This window comes from Halichoeres trimaculatus, unplaced genomic scaffold (assembly GCF_033239565.1).
Source record: "Halichoeres trimaculatus isolate MK-OKI-2021-1 unplaced genomic scaffold, fHalTri1.1 fHalTri1_scaffold_23, whole genome shotgun sequence".
Taxonomy (NCBI): Eukaryota; Metazoa; Chordata; class Actinopteri; order Labriformes; family Labridae; genus Halichoeres; species Halichoeres trimaculatus.
The window spans coordinates 4,495,637-4,520,212 of NW_027437201.1; the positions used below are offsets into that span (position 1 = coordinate 4,495,637).

The window sequence follows — 24,576 nt, forward strand, 5'->3', positions numbered from 1 at the left end:
TGTGATAGCTTGAGTCAGATTGTTGTATTATTATCCTTATTAGGTGGAAGTGATGTGGCAATTTTGTCTTACAACGATCTATATTGTCAAATCAATTTAATCCCAGCCCTGGCATTAAACTGTGACTTGACACTACTTAAAAATTATGTTGTAAAAGTTGTTTGAAATAATAAAAACTTCTAAATAATTAATGGGATTCATTATGTCTTATATTTTCTAGGGTATATAAGTTTTGTGGATGGGTGAAGCAAAGAAAGTCCAAACCTAAAGATGTAAGTTTCCAACCAGTGACTCATAAAGAGTGTATCGCAACAACAGAGAAAATACAGGACCTTTCAAGTTAGCCTCAGTAAGAGCAACATTTCATCTTCATTATCATAGCCAACCCTGAATAAATAGCCCAATCATCTAATAGGAGTATCATGCTCTCACTCCTGATTAATTGTGGTGTTGATGGTTTGATCTGCCGGTTTCTGTCTTCCCCTCAGGATGTGAGGTAAAGTGATATGAATGGAGGAGGCTGATCCCAGCTGCACATGCCAAATCAAACAAAGACCGGGGGCTGCCGTACATCAAAGAGGCTCATGTGCTTTGTCTAACTATCCTCTGTAGACTTCTCTTACTCATATTACGACATGTCTCGGCACAGGTCACGGATGCTTGTCTTTACTACAGAACAGATGATTATTTAGCAGATTTTTCACTCAAAATTTTCATTTTATAATTTATTCAGATAGATGTACTTTCTATAAGCAAAAAACTGTTGTTTATGTTGGCTATAAAATAGCTTTACTGGGGATGTTGTATATATATATATATTTATTTTTTTTTATTTTTATTTTTTCAGAGTATACTGACTTTTGGACTAAATAATATTGATCTTTACTGGCTTTCTTTCACCATTTTCTGGTCATGTGTATCATAATGTACAACAAGGTGAAGTTTTTGGAAGACAGTAATTTGTTCACTATCAGTGTTACCAATGCAAGATGGTAGACTCCTGTCTTTAGATCTACTTTATGTCAAAATTATTTGGTGTGAATTGTATTCAAGTGTAGAGAATTGTGCAAATACTTTGCTTGTATCAGTAAACAGAGAATTTGTTAAGTTTTGACAAAGAATCCAAAACTATAATAATAATTTATTCCATGAAACTGCCTGAAAATGATGAGCAGATGCAGGTCAACCTTTACTTGTTGTTCCATAGCTCAGGACTATCTGCTTGTGCCCAAATCCCCAGCTCGATTCAGTGCACAATACAGCGCAGGCATGGAGATGTGGGGGGTGCCAAGCACATGTATACCCCATCACCAACCTCACCAACCACACCAAACACTTCGAGAATATCCTTCTCTGCTCAACGTGTTTTCTGTTACATAATAAAGGTAACAACTAACAAAGTGATTCTGAGCCGTAAAGCGTCTTGGCTTTCGGGAACCGCGTGCAAGTTTAACTTTAAAGCAACCCTGGCTCGTGCAACAAGAGCCGTAAAGTTTAAACTCACCATTTCAGCACACGGTGGGTGAAAAACCTTCCAAACCAGAAAAAAAGACTCGTTTTTCAGAGCTTCGAGTTTCCCGGTGCGGGGGGAGAAGAGCGAGATGCAGAGCCGTCAGTTTATGCTGCAAGAGAAGAAGCGTCCATTGATCTTTTTTTTTTGTCTTTCTCGAGAAATTTACGAGGAAAGGGTTTTCGCTATGTGGATGCAGACGCAAGGCGCATGCGCGGCATCTGGTCATCCTCGGGTGATTTCTTGCAAGTTTCTCAAAACACCAAAAATCGTCAACAAAACATCACTATTATTAAACTATTAATCAGTTTCAGGCTAAATATTTATTTTCCGATTAAAAAGGATAAATTAAGGGGTCTTAAAAGAATTCAAACAGATAAAATATGTAAAAAAAATTAAACGACACGATAAAATATATTTAAAAAATCATTTATTGACTTCAATGAAGATTACTCTGTTATATAAAATGTGTGAGTTTTAAAAGTACTTAAGAATGTATGAATTTCCAAATATGTTATACTCTAAGCAAATAACATTTCAAAATATTAAATAAGTCAGCTGATGATTGTAGATAGTAAATTTAGACCAAAAAAACATCAATTATCCAACTAAAGTACAACTGGGCCACAATCAGTTTTTTTCCCCTGTGATTAGCTTTAATTCTTTAAATACATAGCTTCAATATCAACTTTTTTGTTATATTGCACTATATCAGACATAATATTGCTTTCCTGGCCATTTTCATTCATTCCAGTCAGTTATATTGTTAAAGTTATTGTATTTGATAATGGCCTCTTGATTCACTTTTTACTCGATATTCTGACATAGGCCTATTTCTTCATAAATTCATGCTGCATTTTGATTTTGGCTCTGGCATAAGCCCAAAATCCGAAGAAAATCTTAAAGTCGTGTCTTTTCCTGACGATCTGTTTTTATGTTAATTTCGGAAAGGTTTCATTAAAGTGGGCTTCTCTATTCTTTTCAGTTCAGACTGTACTCAAGAGACTACATTACACTTTGGGAAAGCCTAACAATTAGTGTTAGCCAAATAAGTGGAACAATTAATCCAAGGATGGGGAATGGACTGCAGAAGGCCAGAGAACATGGTGCAAACAAAGAGTTTTACTCCTTGTAAACAAGCACCCAGGCGCCTCATTACCAACGGAATGGGTGATGAGCTGTCAGGTAACAAGTCTTGAGGACGCATGTCAATTTTCATCAATGTCCTCAGCTACTTGTTAAACATAAAAGGGGGTGGGTGAGGGTATATAAGACACCCCTAATCTCCCAGTAGTAGATTTCCTTTAATGTTCTCAGCTACTTGTTAAACATGAAAGGGGGTGGGTGAGGGTATATAAGACACCCCTAATCTCCCAGTAGAGGAATTTGTCATTAACCGGTCCGAAACATGCGCTCATTGGGACTCCGGGCTCTTGCGCTGCACGCATCTCTGCTTGTGCTGGTGGTCAGCGGGGTCCAGAAGACCAAAGATGGAGTTTACATGAGGTCTCTGCAGCGGTTTTCTCTCATGGACCGAGGAACAGGATATCACCTGCCTACCTACATGATGCATCTGTACAGGAACTTCAGGGCGAACTTTTCCAAGCCTTTGGATACTATGGAGAAAGTCGCAGTGAAGCAAGCAGACACAGTGAAGAGTGTGATGGCTAAAAGTAAGAATTTGTTGATTTCTTCCCCTAGAAATTTGTATTGAGTGGGTCATGAGGGACAGGATTGTGGATAAATGTTTAACGTATGATGATGTGTTTTGCTCTGATGATCTGCAAAGCCATGTAGAATGTTAGCTCTTCTGTGTCCGAGGTCTTGTCCTGTCAAAGCTGCGTGCCAGACGACCTCAGAGACTCAGAATCCACATCCAGCTCAAGTATCTGAATAACCATGCTGGGATCAGCGTGTGAAAAGGCCGCTTTTCTGTCTAATTCTCAAAGCAAACCTCCTCTTCCTTAAATAGGTGATGTTGATTAGATACCTCGCCAGACGTCCCCCAATACAAATCTCTTGTCAGCTCAAATCAACAACTTCCCTTAGTTCTTCTTTCACACTTGGCTTGATTAGATTAGAGCTCGGGATTTAATGGCACAAGCAGCCAACAAGAGCGCGGCCCTCCCTGCTGCTGAAGTTAATTCCACATCGCTGCTAGGTGTCAGAGTTATTACCTATTTGTTTGACTGAGGATATGCAGAAGCCAGGGGGACACGCAGGGACGTGTTAAACGATGGGTTTCGGCTGTGGTGTTTGGCTTGAGTGGATTATTACCGAGCACGGTTTGCACTTTTGATCAACAGGAGAAGCTGAATGGGCCAATGCACTGGACAGCACACAAGTGGAATGTTTAACATGCTTTAATCCCGCAGATTAATTTGAACCACACCTGTTCTTTGAATCACAATGGTGCTCTTCACACATGTGGGCGCAGTGCAGGTTTGCTTACTGCGGAACAATGGTTGGATTGTTGTGCTGCAAATTCCATCCTTCACAAGCATTGATCACTGAGTCATGAAAGTTATCAGAGGGGAGTTTTATCCTCCTTGCAATTAATTTTGCTGAATCAGAGGTTTGGCCCATTCAATTTTTTCTACACTCACTTTTACACTGTAAAAAAAGTTAGCAAGAGTCACTTACAATTAAGCATCTGTTAAACCCCAAGCCATATAAATGTTCTGATATTGCAATATTTACATTATCTCAACTCATGTAAAAATGTCCCCCAAATAAATTTTAGATTATCATCTTAAATTAAGCAAAACTAGAAATTTAACTGTTTTTTTTTTACAGTGTATATTTATGAAAATGTCATCACCAAATTTTCACAAAAACATCACATGGTGTTGGTGGGATGGGTAGGATGTTTTGTCATAGCTTGCACAATCTTGTTTTTATCCATAGTAGAATTTATATACATACTTTTGCCAAATTTTGGCTTTTCAGTTCCTAAACAATCAGAAATTAAATCTAAGAGATATTTAAGTTTACATTAAAATACATGGAATAACTTCATAGAACATTAAATGACTGCTACATTTTACTATGACTGAATAGTTGGCTCTTTTTTTGCATTGGTCATTTGTTTTTACTTGATATTACCACCATATCCCTGGATGCTGTCTAGACAAAGTTCCAAAAAATACTTCAAGGCTTCAGATCAAGTTCATTTTTATTGTATGGTCTGGTGTTTTATTTCTAAAGCAGGTAGATTTTTTTTTTTTTTTTTTTTTTTTTTTTTTTTTTTGAGGCTCATTAATTTTGGACTGTCACAGAGTATATACAGCTCTAGGAAATGAAATGAAATGAAAAATACTTTATTTATCCCAAAGGGAAATTTAGGATGACCTTTATATCAAATATATATTTTATATTCAAAATAAAAATATATTATATTTAAAATATTTTTCATATTTATATATCTTTATATTATACCTATGGCCTTCATATTAAATTTGATGTGTTATTCCAAATTGTGACAAACTGTGATATAATATAATACATTCTACTTATGTTGATCTTTCTCTTTTCACTCCATCAGGTTTGACCTACACACAGAGGCATTGGACAGTGACCTTTGACCTCCATGCCCTGCTAGCTGACAGACAGATCCAGGCAGCAGAGCTGAGAATCAGACTTCCTCACAGTGCCTCCAACATCACCGTGGAGGTCTATCACCAGGCCTGCCATTCACACAAGAGCTGCCAGGAGCAGCAGCTGGTGGGGCTGCTCACTGAATCTTCACTGGTCCTCACTTCATCTCAGAGCTGGAAAGTGTTCAACATGACGACACCTCTGCTGAGCTGGCTGAGGCACAAATCAACAGCCAGGATTCGCCACAAGAGAGTGTCAAGGAGAAGAAAAGCATTACAGACAAAGAGAGGCCTGACGCTTCCTGAGCAGCCTCTCAATGTGGCGAACGCCAGAAGAGAGCAAGATGTGAGTGACCGGGCCTTGCTGGTTGTCTTCTCACACACGGGTTCTGATGAAAACTCCAAGGTCAAAGCGAGCTTACTGCACACAGCTGAACAATCCAAGTTCTTGTCCCCTGCTGAAATCAAAAGGGCCCGCAGGCCAAAGAGGCGAAGGAGCAAGCGAGGCCAGAGAGAACAAACAGTGAGGAGCCCACAGGCGACCAAGAGAGGGAGTGAAAAAACGCTCTGTCGTAGGGTGGACCTGCATGTGGACTTTAATCAGATAGGCTGGGGGTCCTGGATCATCTTTCCAAAGAGATACAACGCTTACCGCTGTGAGGGGACCTGCCCGGGTCCCCTGGGAGAGGAGCTGAATCCAACAAATCATGCTTACATGCAAGTGAGTATCAAAGTCAAAACCTTGTTTGGCTGGGAAGGGAGGAGGAGCCAAATATAGACCAAAATAAAACAGATAGATTTGGTGCAGAATAAGAATTTATTCAAATTTGTGTTACATCATTTACTTTTGAGACTAAAATCTTCATCTTCTCCTTTGTCTTTTCAGAGTTTACTGAAACACTACCACCCTGACAGAGTGGCCTCGCCCTGCTGCGCCCCGACCAAAATGAGCCCGTTAAGCATGCTGTACTACGAGAACGGAGAGATGCTCCTTCGACATCACGAGGACATGATTGTGGATGAGTGCGGCTGCCAGTGACCTCAACCTGCTGAAGCAACCTGAAGAAACCAAGGATACACTTAGCTAGACTGAAAAAAGAAAGCTCTTTAATATTTGTTACTGTGCACTGTGATTTTATAATGAATCACTGTGCAAAAATGGGATTCTAAACTGTGATGTGAGCTCTGGTTTGTAAAGAGAGGACTGATGTGCTGTAATACAAACTCAACTATACCACAACCTAATACACAACTTTATTCCTCTTATCAATGATATCAATGTAAGCATGAAACGACAATGTTATGTATATCCCAGCACTGTTTATGTATACTGCCATTTGTGTCACTGTACATCAATGTATATTTATTGTATATAATAAAAATGTATTTATGTAATTATGCGTTTTGATGTGTGGCTCATCTACTTGCACTGCATTCTCAAAGCAGTATGTATTTGTGAGGTAATAGCCACAAAACAAGCTGCTCACATCTTCATGAAACACAATGACATCCTCATTTAAATTATTTTTACATTTACTTATTACATGTATATTTTGTGTATGTTTAAAAGACCACATACCACTAAACCAGGTAGACTTTTCTAGTTTTAGAGTGCTTCAGTCATCCCCAGTGACTCATGGTCAAAGTCACCCCGACAACAAAACCCTGCATTGTGTGGGCCACAGGGAATATCCAGCAAATACTGTAAAGTGTCAGTTAGTTGCAACAAAGGTAAACTATTCTCATTGTGTTCAGGTCCTTTGAAAATACACTGACTAACCAGGAATTATCTGCTTTCATGACCACGGTGGTGGTCAAACTGGAAATAGTCCACAAAGGCTCTGGGGTAAGACCACTTTAAAAATTCATTATTTTACCTTAAAAACAGGATTCGTGTGAAAAGGTGACAAACAAAACAGCTTTTGGTCATTACCTTGGGGAGTGAATGGTATATTTTATTTTTGAACCTATTACTGCTTTATAAGCGTATTTATTAGCGTATTTATTGGTTCTTTAATAACTCACTGCGTAATTAAATCTGCGTCACCCTCTGCACCTTGTCAGCGCAGCAGTGAAGCCGAGGAAGTTGTGTGTTATTAATATTTCCTACCGGCTTTCTGCCAGTCGCCTAGCTTGTGCCTTAGCAAAAGCAACCATGTCAGAAACAACGTAAGTTTGAGCCAACTTTTCAGTATTTGGTGCTGGTGCTGGGTCTTTCTTTCCCAATGAGTGGAGCTTCTTTCCTGGGGGCTAAAAATATACTCACCAAATTTGACTGTTCAGCTGTTGTAGCTACCGCTGGCTAGCCTGCTAACTCTGGCAGCTGTTAAGCTGTGTTAGCTCTGTGTTAACTGCTAGTTTGGGTAAGTAGCCTCTTGGCGTGTTTTAAATCCAACAAATATGAAAAAGTGGCTGTGTATTCAACGTGCTGTTTATAACTGGGTAGGCATTTAATGGCAGTGATAAGCATATTTAATTATGACTTGGTATAATGGCATTGTTATGTCATGAATGTAATCCAAAGGTTATTGATGCAACAGTCGCCGTTATAAATATTGACACTTTCTACTGTCACCAATTGAACAAAGGCTAATGATGGGTGGATTTACATTTTTTCCTCTTTAATACAGTACTACACAGTTATGTATGTCTTCCTCTGTGTTATCAAAATGCCTGAATTTATCTTGGGTTCACTTCAGTTTTTATGGTAACTTCAAAAATAATTACTTTGATAGTTATTTCACCTTGAAAGCTTTAAAGATATAATCATAGCTTCAAATGGGCCGTTTTGCATGGTTTTCTTGCTACTTTGGTCATGAAAAAATGCATTACACCTCCCGAGTTACTTACTTCCGCCTTTGTTGTCTACATAACTGTATGACTCATCCCTTCAATCAATAACTCATAGTCATTAATCATCCTTTTAGGTAATGTTATAAATAGAACAAGGACAAGGAAACCACGGCTAGAAATAAATGAAGCACTAATTTATTCAGCCCAGCAAGTGTGATAAATGTGTGGCTGCATGCATGTGTAATGATAATAATAATGATAATAATAATAATAATTATATGGAATTATTAACTTTTAAGCGACATTTAAGATAATACCTCTTATATTCTAACAAAAATGTTGAATAATAGATTTTCTTTCTTCGGGACAGTTCGAAAAGCGAAATGGCAGAGGCTGTTGCAAATGTGGCCCGAAGAATCAATGCAACTGTGGAGGAAGGGAAGAACAGTTTAGGTAAGACTCCAGTCATTACCTTTTTCTTTCATCAAGCCAGGACATGAATGAAATGCTCTGATTTGAAACTTTGGATCTTGCAGTATCAAATTTAACCACTAGGTGGTGACAGAAGCTTGCACAAATGACCACAAATATATTTGTGGATGTTATCTGATCATGTTAAAATGTGATAAATTCTCCTGTAAATATATTAAACACTCACTGCTCGGTTTGTGCTTCATAGTCTCATCCTCCTGTTCTCCTACCCTGCAGATTTGTCAAACTGCAAGCTCATCTCTTTCCCCGATGGTGTGTTCAAGGTCCTGAGAAGTGTCACAGAGAACATTCAAGTCATTTCATTGGCTGACAATGAGATGAAGGCTGTTTCTAATAAGTTCTTCACCACCTTCACCCAACTGAGAGGTAATAAGTAGCACAAAACAGGAGGATTCATTTGTGGTAGTGAAACAACATTCATTTTTTATTTTGCTCATGTCTGGAAATACTTTGCAGAACTGGATCTGCACGGCAACGTCCTCACCAAACTTCCTGAAAAAGTTGGAGAAATGTCACACTTAACCAGCATCAATCTGGCAAACAACAGCCTCTCCAGCTTCCCTGATAAGCTGACTGAAATAGCCACACTAGAGAGGATTAACCTGGAGGGAAATAGCATCACAGGTAAAAACAAACATAAAAACACTGATATAACACATTTGATTGTATAATGTTAAGACTTAATTTGAGTGTATCCTTCTTCTGTTTCTCCTCCAGAGTTACCAGTGGAGAAGTTGTCTAACATGCCTGCACTGAAGTGGCTCAATGTGAAGTCAAACCCTTTGGACTCGAACACTCAGGCTGCTCTGCAATCACCCCACACATATGATGTATTGATGACAACAGAGTCCTAAAATACAACTTTGATCATCTACAGACCGCATGCTGTGTGCCTTTAAGTACTTTTGTTTACGCATCTGAGCGATGAGGAAAAAGTAGTACTTAAAATGCTGGTATGTATAGAAAATCTTGTTTACATGAGATGGGATGGTGTCATTTTTGATCCAGGTATTTAAAAAATGGTTGTTTGGGAGGAGATGTCAATCTTCCTTTGCCTTTTGACATGTAGTTACATAAATATTTATTACTTTTTATAGTTTAAAAAGTACCTTTCAATAAAGGAGTGCTGGAACTTATGTAGTGTGGTGTTGTTTGTGTAAGTTTTGTGAGTCATTTCTGAAACTATTTTAATCTGGGGGGACTGTTTTGAGTAAATGATAATTTATTAATAATTTATTTTAAAATTTTAGAAAATGATTAGACTCTATCCTTTATTTCTGTACTCAATGAGATGGTGAAGTCAGGAGTAGGTCAGGATGACCCCCTATAGTCTGGACACTGATGATGATAAATGGTCAAAACAGCCACAAGTGGAACAGAGGAGAACGTTAAATTTTTTCCCAGCAGCCTTGTGATGGGTTTGTAGAGGTAGAAGCTAAATCTGGAGTAGCAAGATGGTTTAGTTCTTGTGATTGCTAGGGATGGGAATTGAAAACCCGTTCCTGTTGAGAACCGATGAGAAATGTTTCAATCCATCGATATCGTTAGCCTTTGTGCTTAATGAATCCCTTATCAATTCTTTACATTGTGCCGGAGCCGCCGGGCCTTACGTCAACGAGTCTGCTGCAGCTATCCTAGCTTAGCAGATAGATAACGTTTCCCAAGAATACTCTAATTCAGGATTTTCAGCTTGAAGTTTTACTGAAGAACTGACTTTATAAAGAAATGTACATTACTCTCTCCCAGGAGATTAATATTTAGTACATTCAAAATGGTATAAATCCCCTTATTTACCAAAATAACAAAATAGCGCAAGCTTGATGCTAAGATATATGGGAAACTGCATTGATATGCTAGCAGTTAGCATACATCAGTATAACTTCAGCTTCAGAATAGAATTTCAACTTTCATCACAGAAACATATCACAACAACTCTTTGTAAAAAATACTGAGAATTTCAAATGTCAAAAGCTAACAGGCAACTGAAAGGCTCATGGCTGACTTCATAACTCTGGAAAGCTTCCAAACAACTCAAACCATTGCCATAACCACTTTGAGACACTAGATGGCTTGAATTATAAGAATATTACAACACAGTACATCAACGTCATATTGTGTGCAGTTTTTACTTGTTTCTGTATAATTATGCCCAGAAATATCCAGACTCAGTGACCAATTACATTTTATTTACTTACAGTATAAACTCAATTAAATGTTGTTGACACAGAAAACCTGTAAACACTACTTTTTGTACAGATAAAATTCACAGCAGGAATTGATAAGGAAATTAATGAAGAATCAGATTGATAAGCAGAATGGATAGAGATGACGATTAAAAAAGTCGTCTTGTTTGGATTTGCGCTTAGCTCAGAGCTTTGGTCAATATTTTTAAAGAACACATGGTTTATTGAAAGATAGTATTCAAAAAATAATATTAATAGTTTTTCACTTTTGAAGGTGTGATGATGATTTTCTAAAATTAACAATCTTAGAATAAATGAAAAGGGGAGAAAACTAAAAATCAACAGAAAGCTATTAACTTTTGATTCTCATCTGTCTAACATGCCTAATAATTGTGTGATAAAAACCTGCAAATACGTTTCTTCAAATGAACACGTTTAATTTAAGCTCTCAGTGATTTGCATATACTACTGGTTAACATGCACATACCCTTGGAATAATTTGGGCCAGAAAGTAACAGTTTTTACCTTAACCTGAATTATTTTTCTCAGAATTTTTATAAAATTAAATCCTGTATTACTACATCAGACACATCCATATATATATGTGTGTATATATATATATATATATATATATATATATATATATATATATATATATATATATATATATATATATATATATATATATATATATATATATATATATATATGTATATAAACTATCACTCCACCAGTTGTTAACTTAAAGCAACACAGACTTGAATCAATATTTGTAATATAGCAGCATAAAAACTAACAGTGCTTTTAATTTCTGAAAGAGGCTGCAGACCAATTCGCCATCAAGGATTGTGTTTGTTTGCACAAGCTTTTCAAGAATTCTCTAAATAGCTGCTCTGTTGAGTCTGGATCACCTGCAAGCCAGGCTCCTTGTTGCTATTTTTAGTTTTTGTGCTACATGAACTCAGAGGAGCAAACTGAGCAAGAAAGAATGAGAACATATGAGCTTTTACTCCATACTGACCAAATCTATGTTAAATCCTTGGTCTTATTATTATTGTGACTCATGGATTTAATAACTTTTTAGTCCCTGTATTTGTGTGTGAGGATTAAAGCATCACGTAATGCCTCTCCTGCCCAGTCTATGACCTTCTACTCTGCATCATACTCACCTCAAAACCAACTTGCCTTGATCACACAGTGTGTAGAGGGATACTGCACTACCACCAAATGTGGTCATTACTACCAATTTAGAAGCTATGGATTAAATACAAAAAGAGACCAAGTCACTTTATTTTGTACTTACTGTTTCCAAAAATAGGAATAAGTATGTTATCAAATAGTTACAGTGAAACACAAGAGATAAGAAGCCACAACACAAGCACACTAGCTAATCCTGCCTTGCTAATTGGTTTACTGCTAACACCAGTCAGCTCCATCTGTTTTTGCCTGAAAAGAGTTCTCAAGAGGCGCTGAGGGTTACATGAGAGAAACAAGTCAGTGGACAAGCAGAGAGGGGTACAAATGTTGTCCCCTGCCATGAGAAAGCATAAAGAAGACATGATAAGGGGGAATTAGTTGTTGAATTGTTCAATAAGAGTTGTGTTAGCAACAAATGCTAATGTTGGAACCATACAGGAGCTAGCATGGCTTCATCATCTGTGCATACAGCAGTCTAGTTGTCATATGTAGGCAGCTGTCAGGGCTCTAACTCTGGCTTAAGTAGTGCGCATGCCTGCAGCCTCCTTCTGAATGACCGCCTTTCAGTCAGGAGCCTCTTAGTTCACTGAGTTAGCGCTTTGACCACAGAGGGAGAGTTACAGAGCGCAGACATGAGCTTCACCATCGAGGAGAGGGGCAGGCCAAACACTCAGGACTACAGGGTGTTTTTCAGTAAGAACACAACTCTAATTTGTGCTTTTGTGATACGGTTTGCCTTTCAGGATTATGAGATGTTGCTTTATTAGCATGTGGCTTTAGCAATAACTACAGTTAAAGCTATACAATAAAAAATAATGATAAACTCCCACTTTTATGGTTCAAGAAAGTTTGTTTTTTCTTGTGCTTTCAACTGTGTTTTCTTTTTTATTAGAAAACTCTGCTGGCAAATACATTTCTCCATTTCATGACATACCTGTCTACGCTGATGAAGCAGAGGTGAGCACGAAACTAAAAAGTAGATCTAGAGTTTTTCTGGTGATGGACATCTAAGAAATTTGTGTTGTTCAACAGTTACCATATACTATCTGACATTTAATCTATGGTCACTGAGAACTATTTGCTGATTAATCAATCGTTACCATTAACTTTACAGCAATTGTTAGTCATCAAGAACTATTCAGCCATTGTCTCTAGGAACTATTCGGAATTAATCAAATCTCCAGAGAACTATTTTAGGGTTATGATACACACCAAGAGCTATCCAAAGATATATAAATGGTCTCAGGGAGCTATTTATTGGTTGTTACCAAGAATTATTTGGTTATTTAGCAATAGCCACCAAGAGCTGTTTGGCGATTCATTGAGAGTTTTGAGGAACTTGTCAGGAATTTATCGATAGTCACAAAGAAGTGTTTGGTGATTAATCTGTACTGTTCTGAAGATTAATCGATAGTAACCAAGAACTATTCAGTGATTGACCAATAGTCTCTAGGAACTACTCAGGGATTAATCAATACTCTAAAGAGCTATTTTGGGATTATGATACACACCAAGAACTATGCAAAGATTTACCGATAGTCTCGGGGAACTATCAATCAGTAGTCACCAAGAACTATCCAGCGAGTACTGAACAGTCACTGTCCCTTCTACTGGTTGCCTTGCTTGCTGCGTAGAATTGTTATAGACTTATGTGATGCTAGTTTAGCTTAGCAAAGTTGGCACTTTACTGTACTTTTGTTAATAATATCAGAGAAGTTCCTCATAGAGACTTTCTACAACCCACAGTCACTACCGGTGTCTCAAAGAACCACGCCAGTTTTGGTACTTGTGTTGATTAGGGATGGGTACCTTTCACATTTGAACCGATACGGTACCGATGCCTGTTACCTGGCAATCGATATCGATGCTCAACAGTACCAATTTCCAGTACTTTTTGTATTCATGTGGTAAAAATTGTCAATTAAAAAAAATTAGTAGCAATAAAATCTCAAATTTCTATAATTTCACATATTTATTCTTCAAAATATAACCTTGCAATGCTGTGTTCATGGCCAGCATGCAAAATTACCTACTCTTCCAGCCCCTCAAAGTCACAAGGATGCATTTAGGTACCTAAACATGGTACCTTTTGATTTTCCATGAATAGGTACCCGGTACTTTTGACAGAATTCTTTTGGTACCTATAAAAGTACCTAATTCGGTACCCATCCCTCGTGTTGATGCATTCTCCTTTTCTTAATTGACAGATAGCAAACATCTTTCAGAGTCAGAAGAACTAGTGTGCCAGCTAGGCAGGAAAATACTCACATCACATATTCAGTTCTTTAATGAGAAACAACTATTTGAATATTCAAAAATCTTGACTCATCTCTAATCTGTACATTTCTTACAAAAAAGCTCCAGGTAAACAAAAGAGCAACTTGCAGCACTACAGGAGGATCTGTTCTGCTTTTTCTTCTCTTTCTCAACATTTGTGGCAATAACTGCCTCAGGGAGACTTTCAAGAACAGTGGCAATTTTCAATTTGTCCTCAGTTGTGGACAGCTGCTTTTCACAGCACCACCTGGGGGCTATAATAGCTGTGTCCTTAACTGACTTTAAAAACTGTGCTCATGGTTGAGGCAGGAAATGGAACAATCAACCAGCTGCACTGGGATTTATTTATAAAGAATAACATCACACAGGCTCAAGAGAGTCCACTGAGTGCTCCCTATTGACCATGGTGTAAAAACACAGAAAGGTCCTTTAGCAAGCACTTTAAGAGTATCATAACAACAATACATGTTCTATCTAAGGCTCACTCACTGTTCCAGTCACACTTTTACATCAATAGATTGATGAGTATCAATTTAAGATGGCAACCCTCTAGTCTGGTCCATCCCTCAAGTCCATAATGTTGTTCAAATGTGTGCTCAGGAGGTTTCATAGGAGTATCTGCAAACAGGAGAGAGAATGAAAAGATACATTTAATTCTGTTTATCTTTCAGAATATTTTTCACGCTGTTGTTGAGGTTCCACGATGGACAAATGCAAAGATGGAGGTAAACAATAAGACAGTTTTTTTCAGACCACAGTACCTGAGCTTGCTTCTGATTTTAGTGCGATAACACAACTGTCTTGTCTGTATATCAGATTGCCACCAAAGATCCTCTTAATCCCCTGATACAAGATGTGAAGAAAGGAAATCTGCGCTACGTAGCGAATGTTTTCCCTCACAAAGGCTACATCTGGAATTATGGAGCTATTCCACAGGCAAGTTTCACTTTGATCATACTCAATAAAAAACAGGAACCTGCTCTATCTAACCACTGTTTTTTCCTCACACAGACATGGGAAGACCCCAACCACAAGGACAGCGACACAGGATGCTGTGGAGACAATGATCCTATTGATATTTGTGACATAGGGAACAAGGTACAGGTGAAATTCTGTCTACAATTTAAGAGAGACTGATTCAAATTCAGCTTTTCTAAAAGTGAGCCTTTATTCTCAGGTGTGCTCTCGAGGGGAAATCATCAAAGTAAAGGTGTTGGGGACTCTGGCTTTGATCGATGAGGGAGAAACAGACTGGAAAGTCATTGTGATCAATACCGAGGACCCTGAAGCTGGAGACTTTAATGGTACGGCTAAACCTCAGATGTATGGTGTCACAGGAATGCCATAAATAGAATTAGTCTGAAACTAAATAAATATCCTTCATGGAATTCAAGAGTTAGAACTGAGCATAAACTGGTAATCATTTTTGTGTTTCTGATTAACATTTTTTTTGTTGGTTTGTTTTTTTTTATAATTATTATATTGGTTTGTTTTTTGTTATAGTTATTTCTGTTTTTATGAGTAATTTTTTTTCTGTTTTCAGATTACTTTTTTTACTGTTTTTCAGAGTAATTTTTTCCTGAAGTATCGAGATACTTAGAAATCCCGCGAGAACCTCAATCTGCTGTTTTTTGTGGTCATGTTTTCCTCCTGTTCTTAGGAGTAATTTTTTCTCCTGAAGTATCAAGCTACTTCGAAATCCCATGAGAACCTCCAACCTGCAGACAACTCCCGTGGATGTGTGGTGGCACCTGTGTCCCGCACAGATCAGAGATCCTGTTCAGCGCTAACACTGATCTCTCTCGAGATTTCGAAGTATCTCAATACTTCAGGAAAAAATACTCAGAAAAATAGGAAAAAGTAATCTGAAAACAGAAAAAAAAATTACTCATAAAAACAGAAATAATTATAACAAAAAACAAACCAAAAAAATATTATCAATCAGAAAAACGAAAATGATTACCACAACAAACAAACCGAAGAATAAATTACCCTGAAAAACCTGAGTTTGTTTTTTTTTCTTCAAGTGAATGCAATACACTTCCGTAGTGTTTATATTTTTATCTTTTTTTTTTAATAAAATGCATTCTCCCTTCTTTTGTTCCCGTATTTATTTTCACATTCCTTTAAGTATCTCCGTATTTTTAATAGCATTTTTGAGGGATAACTTGTCATTGGTTGTACATTCATTCTGAGTTCTCTTTTGTCATTGACTCACTGCAGATATAGAGGATGTGAGACGACTCAAGCCGGGGTACCTGGAAGCAACTTTTGATTGGTTCAAAAGATACAAAGTCCCAGACGGGAAACCCGAAAACCAGTTTGCTTTTAACGGAGAGTTCAAAGACAGGGTAACTCAGTTTCACAACAAAATTCAACATTTTCAGTAATAAAATAAGATATTTGTAAATTTAAAAGCTTTTTGATTTTTTGTGTCAAGCAAACAGACTTTATGATGAGAATCTGCCTTTCTTCAATGTAAATGACATTTCTTCTGTGCAGGATTTTGCCATTAAAACAGTCAAGAGTACACACGAGTTCTGGAAGGCGCTAATAACTAAGAAGACTGATGCTGGAGGGTTAAATTGGTGAGTTTAATTCAGATTTGAAATCCAATATGTATCAGTAATAAGGGCTGTGTGTGATTTTTTCTGTCATAATACTTCAGGATCGTGATCATCATATCTTATTTTTGTTTCTTTGTATCTTCAATCAGCATGAACACAAGTGTCTCAGACAGCCCGTTCTGCTGCTCAGCAGGAGACGCAGAGGCTGTAGTTAAGTCTGTAAGTCTGTTTCCTTTTTCTTTATATAAGTTCATGTTCAGCAGTGTTTATAGTACGGTCATTTACCCATACAGAATAACATTTAATGTTTTCTTATAGGCATCTGAGTTTGGAGCTGAGGATCCCATTCCCAGCTCAGGTTGGCAACTGCACATTAACTTCTTAAGCGCAGCTTTGTATCTTGTTATTTCCTGTAAGTCTTATATGGTTATTTGTTTTTCAGTTGACAAATGGTTCTACTATGAGAAGTAAGAAGACAGTCCTTCACTCCTTCATTCCTCTGATCAAATCACCACTTGAACTACTTTATGTCACAATCAATGGCTGTTTTTGCTCACGTTTTTGTGTATGTCTGTTTCTGTTGTTGTGAAACTGTACTGTTTATTTATGTAAGCAATTTTACATCTATTTAGGCTATGTGTATTCTGACTTAATAAAATATGAATCCTTGGATGTTGTGAATTTCTGTTGCAGCTATTTGAAGTTTGTTTGTTTTGATTTAATCCTAAAACATCAATTATTGAATCCAAAAATTAACGGGGTCTATTTTACTCACTTTACTTTATTCTTCTCCATGACAACAGATGAATTTGGTTGTCTTTTTGACACCTCAGATTATTAATGTTATTATCCTCACAGGTTTCTTTTCCCTGGTAATCTACAAAACAAATGAATAAGCAGATCACTGCAATGGGCCAAACAATGACATGAAATGATATCATTTTATTCATTGTTTTGGAAAATTTAGCATACATTTGTAATGTACTTTTGCAACTCTGGGAACATAAGAAATGATAATCTGACAATATGAAAACAGGTGAAAAATCAAGCTGTTGTCAGAATTTTCTCAGCGAATCATTCCTGTTTCTACTTGGGCATAGAATCTGAGAACATTCACCACGATTTATCCTGAAAAGTCCAAAGTAGAAGAAGTAGTTTAGATTTCTTCAGCAGTGTATCACTGCCACCAGAGAGCGCTACCACAGTAAACCAGACGCTTGAGTACACATACTTACCCACGAAGAAGAACACGCGGAACTGAGATTGACTGTTTCCAAGGAGACCACCAACACTGTTAAACGCTGGACTGTCGGAGCCAGTGACAGGGGGTAAGTCAGTCTGCATTAACGACAAACAGCCATTAAGTTATAGGGACACCTCTTGATTCCGTTTTCAGCGGATAGATATAACCGCGCGCGAGCTCCGTAGGACCGTGAATGTTGCTTCAACGCGCACGAGACCTGTATTTAGAAGGCACTAGAGCTTTAATATTAGCTAACACGCTAAAGCTAACTAGCTAAAAAGCATAATCTCTGTAACACAGTTCATTCACTAAGCAACGGCCAACTCACACGTGGCTACACACTTTAAGGATTTTAAACACTGAACCTTACACTGCTATCAGTTATAATGTGAAAATTCATAATTTACCAAACTGCTGCTATCACATACCTGAAAGAAGCGCTTTTGGTAGAGGGGACGTCAATTAGCTAAATAATCTTATAGTTCTGTCATTCAGGCCGACCTGTTGCGTCTTTAAAGCTGAATTAAGCACAATAACTGAAGACCATGGTCGAATAAAGTTGTTCGGAGACAACAGTGAGGTTCATTTTGATGAAACATGAAGACATTACTAACATTAACGTTATTAGTTACAACAGGCACTTTTCGGTCTAACCTGTTAGCCACCTGTTTCACGTGTGGGTGGGGCTGCGGTGTTACGTCACATATCATCGCTTCACTTGAGTGCTGATTGCTGTTTATTAATTGTACTTGTCACCTTTGTTCTCGGATGTATGTATGTTGATTCAAAAGTTTGACACACTTTACCATTTGATACTCATGGCTCTTCCAGTTATCTTGCCCATTTTTTTCTACATGTCAGCAGTTGTTTGTCAGAAACTAAATACCCTGTGATTTGATTAGCTCTGGGCACACAAATTATTTTCTTAGTACAAGTTGACAGACACAGTTTGCAGTCTTAAAGCTGCACCAGATTAAGCCATTATTAGTTTGTAGTATTTACACATTGTTCTAATGTGATCAAATAATAAATGAATTCAATAGTTTTTCATACTTAAAATCAGAATAAAAAGAATACTGTTAAACTGAAGCCACGCACAGCGATTATGTCTTCCAAGAGAATGGTAGAAATGGAATAAAGTATTGGTTAAAACGTGTCATATCTAGTACCACATTTGAATTAGTTGGTCTGGCCGAGTTTTTTACCTTTCCGAGCAACCCCATGCTCCTTCTCAGTGCCTCAGGTCAGCTGATCTGCTGCTCCTGGAGGTACTAAGCTCAGAGGGGAAAGTGGTTTTAAATTAGCAGTTTCAAAACTTTGGATAGAGCTCCCTTTCCACATAAGACGAGCCCCCTCACTATTTGTTTTTAAAACACGAAAGAACAATGAAACAATTATTTTAGTGCTAGCACAATTGTTTTATTGTTTTATTTGTTTTATCTATGAATTTATGCCAGCGTCTGTTTATGAACAGCACTTTGTTTCAGCTGTGGTTCTTTTTAAAGTGCTGTATAATAAGTTGAGTTGAGTTAGTATTTCTTCTAATGTATTGGTATTGGTTTTACTGAAAGATAAACAAGTCTATTTTTCTGTTTACCCACTGCATCACAGTGTTACAGAAACTAATCTGTCCTCTTGTTTCAATCACAGACCATCAAGATGTCGTTTTTATTCGACTGGATCTACCGAGGGTTTAGTAGTGTTTTACAGTTCTTAGGTAAGTCAACAGTGTTTGAGGATAGTAAAAAAAAAAACAGAACAAAAGCAGAACAGCCTCGTGTTCTTTAGTGTATATGTATAATTCTGGTTATAGTTAATCATATGGATTGTGTGAGTCTTGGATTAGACATTTGGGTCATTTGTTTCCATATGTTTATTTTTCAGGTCTTTACAAAAAGAGTGGGAAGCTGGTTTTCCTGGGCCTGGACAATGCTGGTAAAACAACTCTTCTTCACATGTTGAAAGATGATCGACTGGGCCAACACGTGCCAACGCTGCATCCAAGTAAGGAGAGGTTTCAGAAAGAAACAGGCTTGTTGTTTCTGAGATTTTCATTTAAGCCAAGGGTGGCCAACCAGTCAGAGACAAAGAGCCACAAAAATTACCGTGGTACTACAGAGAGCCACATCACACACGTGGTCTTACAAACACACTTCTTCTCACACATAAACGAAATGACATAACATAAAAATCAATACGATTCGAATTTTCAAAGCGAGGTTTATTGTGTTTGTGTGTTTAAATTTGTACTAGAGAAGAGAAACTGAAACTAAAGTATCAATCCCAACTGATCCCAACATATGCATCCATAAATATATATAGTTTAGATTGATTGGCACACCACTACTCATAACTATATATATATTTTTATGAGTGGATCAAAGAGCCACACACTGAAAGGCAAAGAGCAACATGCAGCTTGGAAGCCACAGGTTGGCCACCCCTGATTTGAGCCTTTAACTTCTTGGTGCAGATCCCAGATAATGATTGTATATATTTTTTCTCCTAGCATCTGAGGAGTTGACAATCGGAGGGATGACATTCACTACATTTGACCTGGGAGGACATGTACAAGGTGAGAAATTTGAAATAAGGATGTTGTCACCAACTTCTTTTATTTGTTATTTACATTTTTTTTCAACTTCCTCCAGGCCTTCAGTAAAAGTGATTAAAAAGACAAATCACAGTTCTCATGTCTGCCACATGGTGTCTCTGCAGCCATTATAGATCCCATGAGCAGCTTTAAACCAGCCTTAATGAAACCTCTTAAGCTGAAATATTTAGCATATTAAGTGGCTGTATAAAAGTTAAAACGGGCTGCAGAAAATGAACATGAAAAAAGAAGGTGCCTCTCAATTATTTGTCTGTCCAGCTTGATAAGAGCTTTTCTGAATAATGTCAGAGAGTGTGTTCTCACTTGATTGACAGCACTCAGAGTTTTCTTTTAGTGTTTTTGCCTCTGCTGATGCTACACCACATTTTCAGTTCATAGTTTTAATAGCTTTCTCTTTGATGACAGCTCGAAGGGTGTGGAAGAATTACCTCCCGGCTGTGAACGGAGTTGTCTTTCTCGTAGACTGCGCAGATCACGACAGACTCACCGAATCCAAGACTGAACTTGATGTGAGATTAAACTCCACAGATACAAGCTGTTTGCACCAGGCGCCGCTGCCTGCTGTCTGTTAACAGCAGATTGATGACACTGGTTTTCTGTTTTTTTCAGGCTCTCCTTGGAGACGAGACTATAGTCAACGTCCCGGTGTTGATATTGGGGAATAAGATTGATCGCCCTGAGGCCATCAGTGAAGGCGGACTGAGAGGAGCCTTTGCTCTTGATGGTCAAGTCACAGGAAAGGTAGAGACCTGTAGTCTACATTGGTGTGCCTTTGCATGATAACTGTGCTCCTCATTTTAATCTGTGTTGTCGTCGACAGGGAAATGTCTCTTTGAAGGAGCTGAACGCCCGACCGCTGGAGATCTTCATGTGCAGCGTGCTGAAAAAACAAGGCTACGGGGAAGGTTTCAGATGGTTATCACAGTACATCGACTGACACGCAGGGCTGAAGCTTAACCAGAGGGGTTTTTCTGACACATTTTCATAGAGCATGACAGAGACTCGGAGCCTTTGATTGTGTCACTCAGCCCAAATTTCAAACAGCATTATTAAGAGCATATTCTTTTTAATACTTAAAGCATTTATTCAGGATTTAAAGGTTTCTATGCAAACTTTTAAAAGTGGTTCATGGTGAACTGTCTGTTTCTTGTGTGTTATTAATGTGAGATGTAAATGAGTAGATATACATTATGCAAGAATGTAGATATGTAAGCATCAGTGTTGCTTTATTTATCATGGAATAGATTTATTATGAGTAGAGGGATTAAAAAACAAAGCCAGTTTTCACGTTGGGGTTGTCAAAGGTTGTCTGACTTCAGATTAAGAAGTTTTGATTTGACAAAAACAAACAAATGATTGATTAAACTTCATGTAATTTAATACTGGCAGCCAGTGTTATCAGAGCACAGAGCCAGAGAAGTATGGTAATGACTTCAGGATTAGGAGGCAGAGAGATTAGACTTTGACAAAAGATTTCTTCCATGCTGAGCGCTGAGCCAAAATAACTCTTTGAAAAAATAAATATATAAACGCATCCCACAAATACAGGCAAGAAAAAAGTGATTAACTCTAGCAAAGGGATGTGCTCACTGATGAGTTTTAATAATCTGTATTGGAGTTTTAATGTTGTGATAAGTTTAGAAACTCTTCCTGTGTTTGCTCAAGGTTGCTGTGTTGCATTAAAGGCAGCTAATATGAAGCTTTTGAAGGTTTTTAGAATTTACGGAAGCAATAAAGATGAATGGGCGACTGCACCGTAGAAGAGACAATCTTTAGTTGTTTAATCATGGGAAAAGTGTTAGCGCTGAGCCTTCACTGTAATCAAAATTAATGAAATGTTAATTTATTTATTTCATTGTTTAGCTTAAAGCATTGAGCAGAAAAATGTACTTTTTGATTATCTGAAAAGATATGAGAGTGCATATCTCATTATTTATACTGATGTATGTCCGTTCTTTGTGTCCATATATTTAAACATACTTAGGTGTATGGTCTGTTTACATCTGTGCAAGCTACAGAACTCTTGTAAATTATGTATGATAGAGTTATAAATATAAATGTAACTTAAATGTACTGGATTTATTTATAAGTGGCTATAACTTGAACTAATATTTACATCAACAACCTGTGCAAATAGTTAAAACTTGAAGATAAGATTTATGTAGAGAGGTGAAGGTGTGTGGTTCCTGTTTCTGATGTTGTTGTAAACAAACATTTTTGTGGACTCAATGGGCTGTGTGTCATTTCTCATGTGTAAACAGTCTCACAAAAAGTAAGTTTGCACCACAAGAGGCGACCAATGCTGAGGTCTCCTCTGCTGTGGTTGAAGGAGCAATGTTTCAAGTGCCTCACTCTATTGTGGAGTCCCCCAGGGTACTATCCTCGGTCCTCTATCATTTCTTCCTTTAAAGTAATATTGTGAACTACACAGGGTATGGGGGCTGCATGGTGGCGCGACGGTTAGCGCTGCAGCCTCACAGCAAGAAGGTCACCAGTTCAAATTCTCACCTCAGCCGGTGGGCCTTTCTGTGTGGAGTTTGCATGTTCTCCCCGTGCATACGTGGTTTCTCTCCGGGTACTCCGGTTTCCTCCCACAGTTCAAAAACATGGTCACTCAAAATTGTCCATAGGTGTGAGTGCGTGAGTGAATGGTTGTCTGGCTCTATATGTCAGCCCTACGATTGACTGGCGACCAGTCCAAGGTGTACCCCGCTTCTCGCCCAATGACAGCTGGGATAGGCTCCAGCCACCCACGACTGTGATAGGTGGTATGGATGGACACAGGGTATGGAAATAAATAACTCAATTGTACAAAGACTGCTGTAGCTCAGTGGTAGAGTTGTCGTATCAACTGGAAGGATCAAGGTTCTGATTTCAGCTTCTGCATTGCATGTTGAAGTATCCCGGGGCAACACACTGCATAAAAAAGGGATCAGTTAATACTAATAGTGTATACATCAAAGTACAAATGTCATGTGAATGCAACAAATCATATAAAAGTGTATTGAGCCTTGTTTCTAGGGCTTCACCATGTTGTGGTGTCCCTCAGGGCACTGTCCTGGATCCCCTATTATTCCCTCTTTAACTGGAATATTGTGAATTACAGAAGGTTTAAAAATGAATAACTCAACTTTATATACTTAAGTTTGTTAAAATGTTGTATATAAGTGAATATATATTAAGATAAATCAATTTTCATTTATTTTTTATCAGAAAAATAAAGAAAAATTAATTGCTCTGTGAATAAAAAGATTTTTCTCTACAATCTCTGATTTTCACAGATGGAAAATTAACTGAAAATTTAATGTTGTCACGTCACAGAGCCTTTCTTTTTTAACTGAGTGAACCAAGCACCAAAACAAGCCAAGCTTTACTGCCAAATGCTTGTTAGAGGCTCACATTCTGCAGCTTTAATATCATCGAGCTTGATTTTCATTGCAGTCTCCATGGCGGCGGCTGTTGATGATGAAACTGTATTTGGTTAATGCCTCGTTAAACATAATCAGATGTAATTGTGGCTGTTAGCGACTTCAGCTGTAATAAGCTCCAGCAATCAGTGTGTCACACACCAGGTGGGGATACAACTGTCCAGAGAAAGCATTCTATACAGTGAAATGTTTCTATTTATGCTGTGGTGTATATGCAGCGTAAATCATTTAAAGGAGGCAGGGTTTTTGGTGAAATATAGAGCCCAAATTCTGTTTTCAGAGCTAAATTAGAAAATATAGCTTTCCTGGGGTAAAACAGCCAAGCACTGCAGCCTGTGATATATATCCTCTCTTTAACACCTTACAGTGAGAACAATCCACCTGCCTTTAGCTTACAAATTCATTTAATTTCCCCGCAGGCCCTCATGAGCACATTGTTCCTCTCTTTTCAAGCTGGATCATTGCAGAAATGCTCATCGTTAAATACAGAAAATGATGGAGTGTGACTTTGTTGTCGCAGTAGCAGCAAACTTCCTCTAATTTCTCTCTGGGTGGTCATTCTCATCCCTGAAATAGAAAAGATTTAAAGTCAATGTACAGCTTGGCTCCAGTGCCTTTATTAGTAAAGTGCTCAGCCTAGAAGTACATTCTTATTTACTCACATGCAATACTAAAA

At 37.8% G+C, this 24,576-nt stretch overlaps 5 protein-coding genes and 1 long non-coding RNA gene across 7 annotated transcripts in view; 4 read left to right on the plus strand and 2 right to left on the minus strand.

Moving 5' to 3' along the window:
• Positions 1-1,714, minus strand: part of pald1a (phosphatase domain containing paladin 1a) — an 89,281-nt gene extending 87,567 nt beyond the window's left edge. Inside the window, exon 1 of the mRNA XM_074663258.1 lies at positions 1,505-1,714. The gene's annotated coding sequence lies outside the window, so the exon portion shown is untranslated. The remainder of the gene's footprint in view (positions 1-1,504) is intronic.
• A 1,204-nt stretch (positions 1,715-2,918) lies between these two features.
• ndr2 (nodal-related 2) lies at positions 2,919-6,305 on the plus strand. Its single transcript, XM_074663724.1, has 3 exons — positions 2,919-3,183; positions 5,055-5,827; positions 5,993-6,305. Exons 1-3 carry the CDS (start codon positions 2,919-2,921, stop codon positions 6,143-6,145), a joined length of 1,191 nt encoding a protein of 396 aa, XP_074519825.1. The 3' UTR covers positions 6,146-6,305.
• An 865-nt stretch (positions 6,306-7,170) lies between these two features.
• On the plus strand, positions 7,171-9,506 carry lrrc20 (leucine rich repeat containing 20). 2 transcript variants are annotated; one of them, XM_074663703.1, is made up of 5 exons: positions 7,171-7,275; positions 8,270-8,352; positions 8,608-8,757; positions 8,848-9,015; positions 9,109-9,506. In XM_074663703.1, exons 1-5 carry the CDS (start codon positions 7,262-7,264, stop codon positions 9,243-9,245), a joined length of 552 nt encoding a protein of 183 aa, XP_074519804.1. In that variant the 5' UTR covers positions 7,171-7,261; the 3' UTR covers positions 9,246-9,506. The 2 variants fall into 2 exon arrangements, with proteins under 2 accessions (XP_074519804.1, XP_074519805.1); XM_074663704.1 differs by having other exon boundaries at positions 7,213-7,469.
• A 2,821-nt stretch (positions 9,507-12,327) lies between these two features.
• Positions 12,328-17,176, plus strand: ppa1a (inorganic pyrophosphatase 1a). Its single transcript, XM_074662702.1, has 11 exons — positions 12,328-12,464; positions 12,664-12,728; positions 14,720-14,773; positions 14,865-14,984; positions 15,060-15,146; positions 15,226-15,352; positions 16,272-16,399; positions 16,551-16,636; positions 16,765-16,834; positions 16,934-16,973; positions 17,058-17,176. Exons 1-11 carry the CDS (start codon positions 12,404-12,406, stop codon positions 17,084-17,086), a joined length of 867 nt encoding a protein of 288 aa, XP_074518803.1. The 5' UTR covers positions 12,328-12,403; the 3' UTR covers positions 17,087-17,176.
• Positions 14,136-18,499, minus strand: LOC141784812 (uncharacterized). Its single transcript, XR_012597482.1, has 3 exons — positions 18,287-18,499; positions 17,851-17,953; positions 14,136-14,666 (listed from the first exon to the last, which is right to left on the minus strand). It is a non-coding gene; the product is annotated as an uncharacterized LOC141784812 (long non-coding RNA).
• sar1aa (secretion associated, Ras related GTPase 1Aa) lies at positions 17,859-24,537 on the plus strand. Its single transcript, XM_074662704.1, has 7 exons — positions 17,859-17,943; positions 19,509-19,575; positions 19,743-19,862; positions 20,368-20,433; positions 20,878-20,981; positions 21,082-21,213; positions 21,293-24,537. Exons 2-7 carry the CDS (start codon positions 19,518-19,520, stop codon positions 21,407-21,409), a joined length of 597 nt encoding a protein of 198 aa, XP_074518805.1. The 5' UTR covers positions 17,859-17,943; positions 19,509-19,517; the 3' UTR covers positions 21,410-24,537.
• The last annotated feature ends 39 nt before the right edge of the window (positions 24,538-24,576 follow it).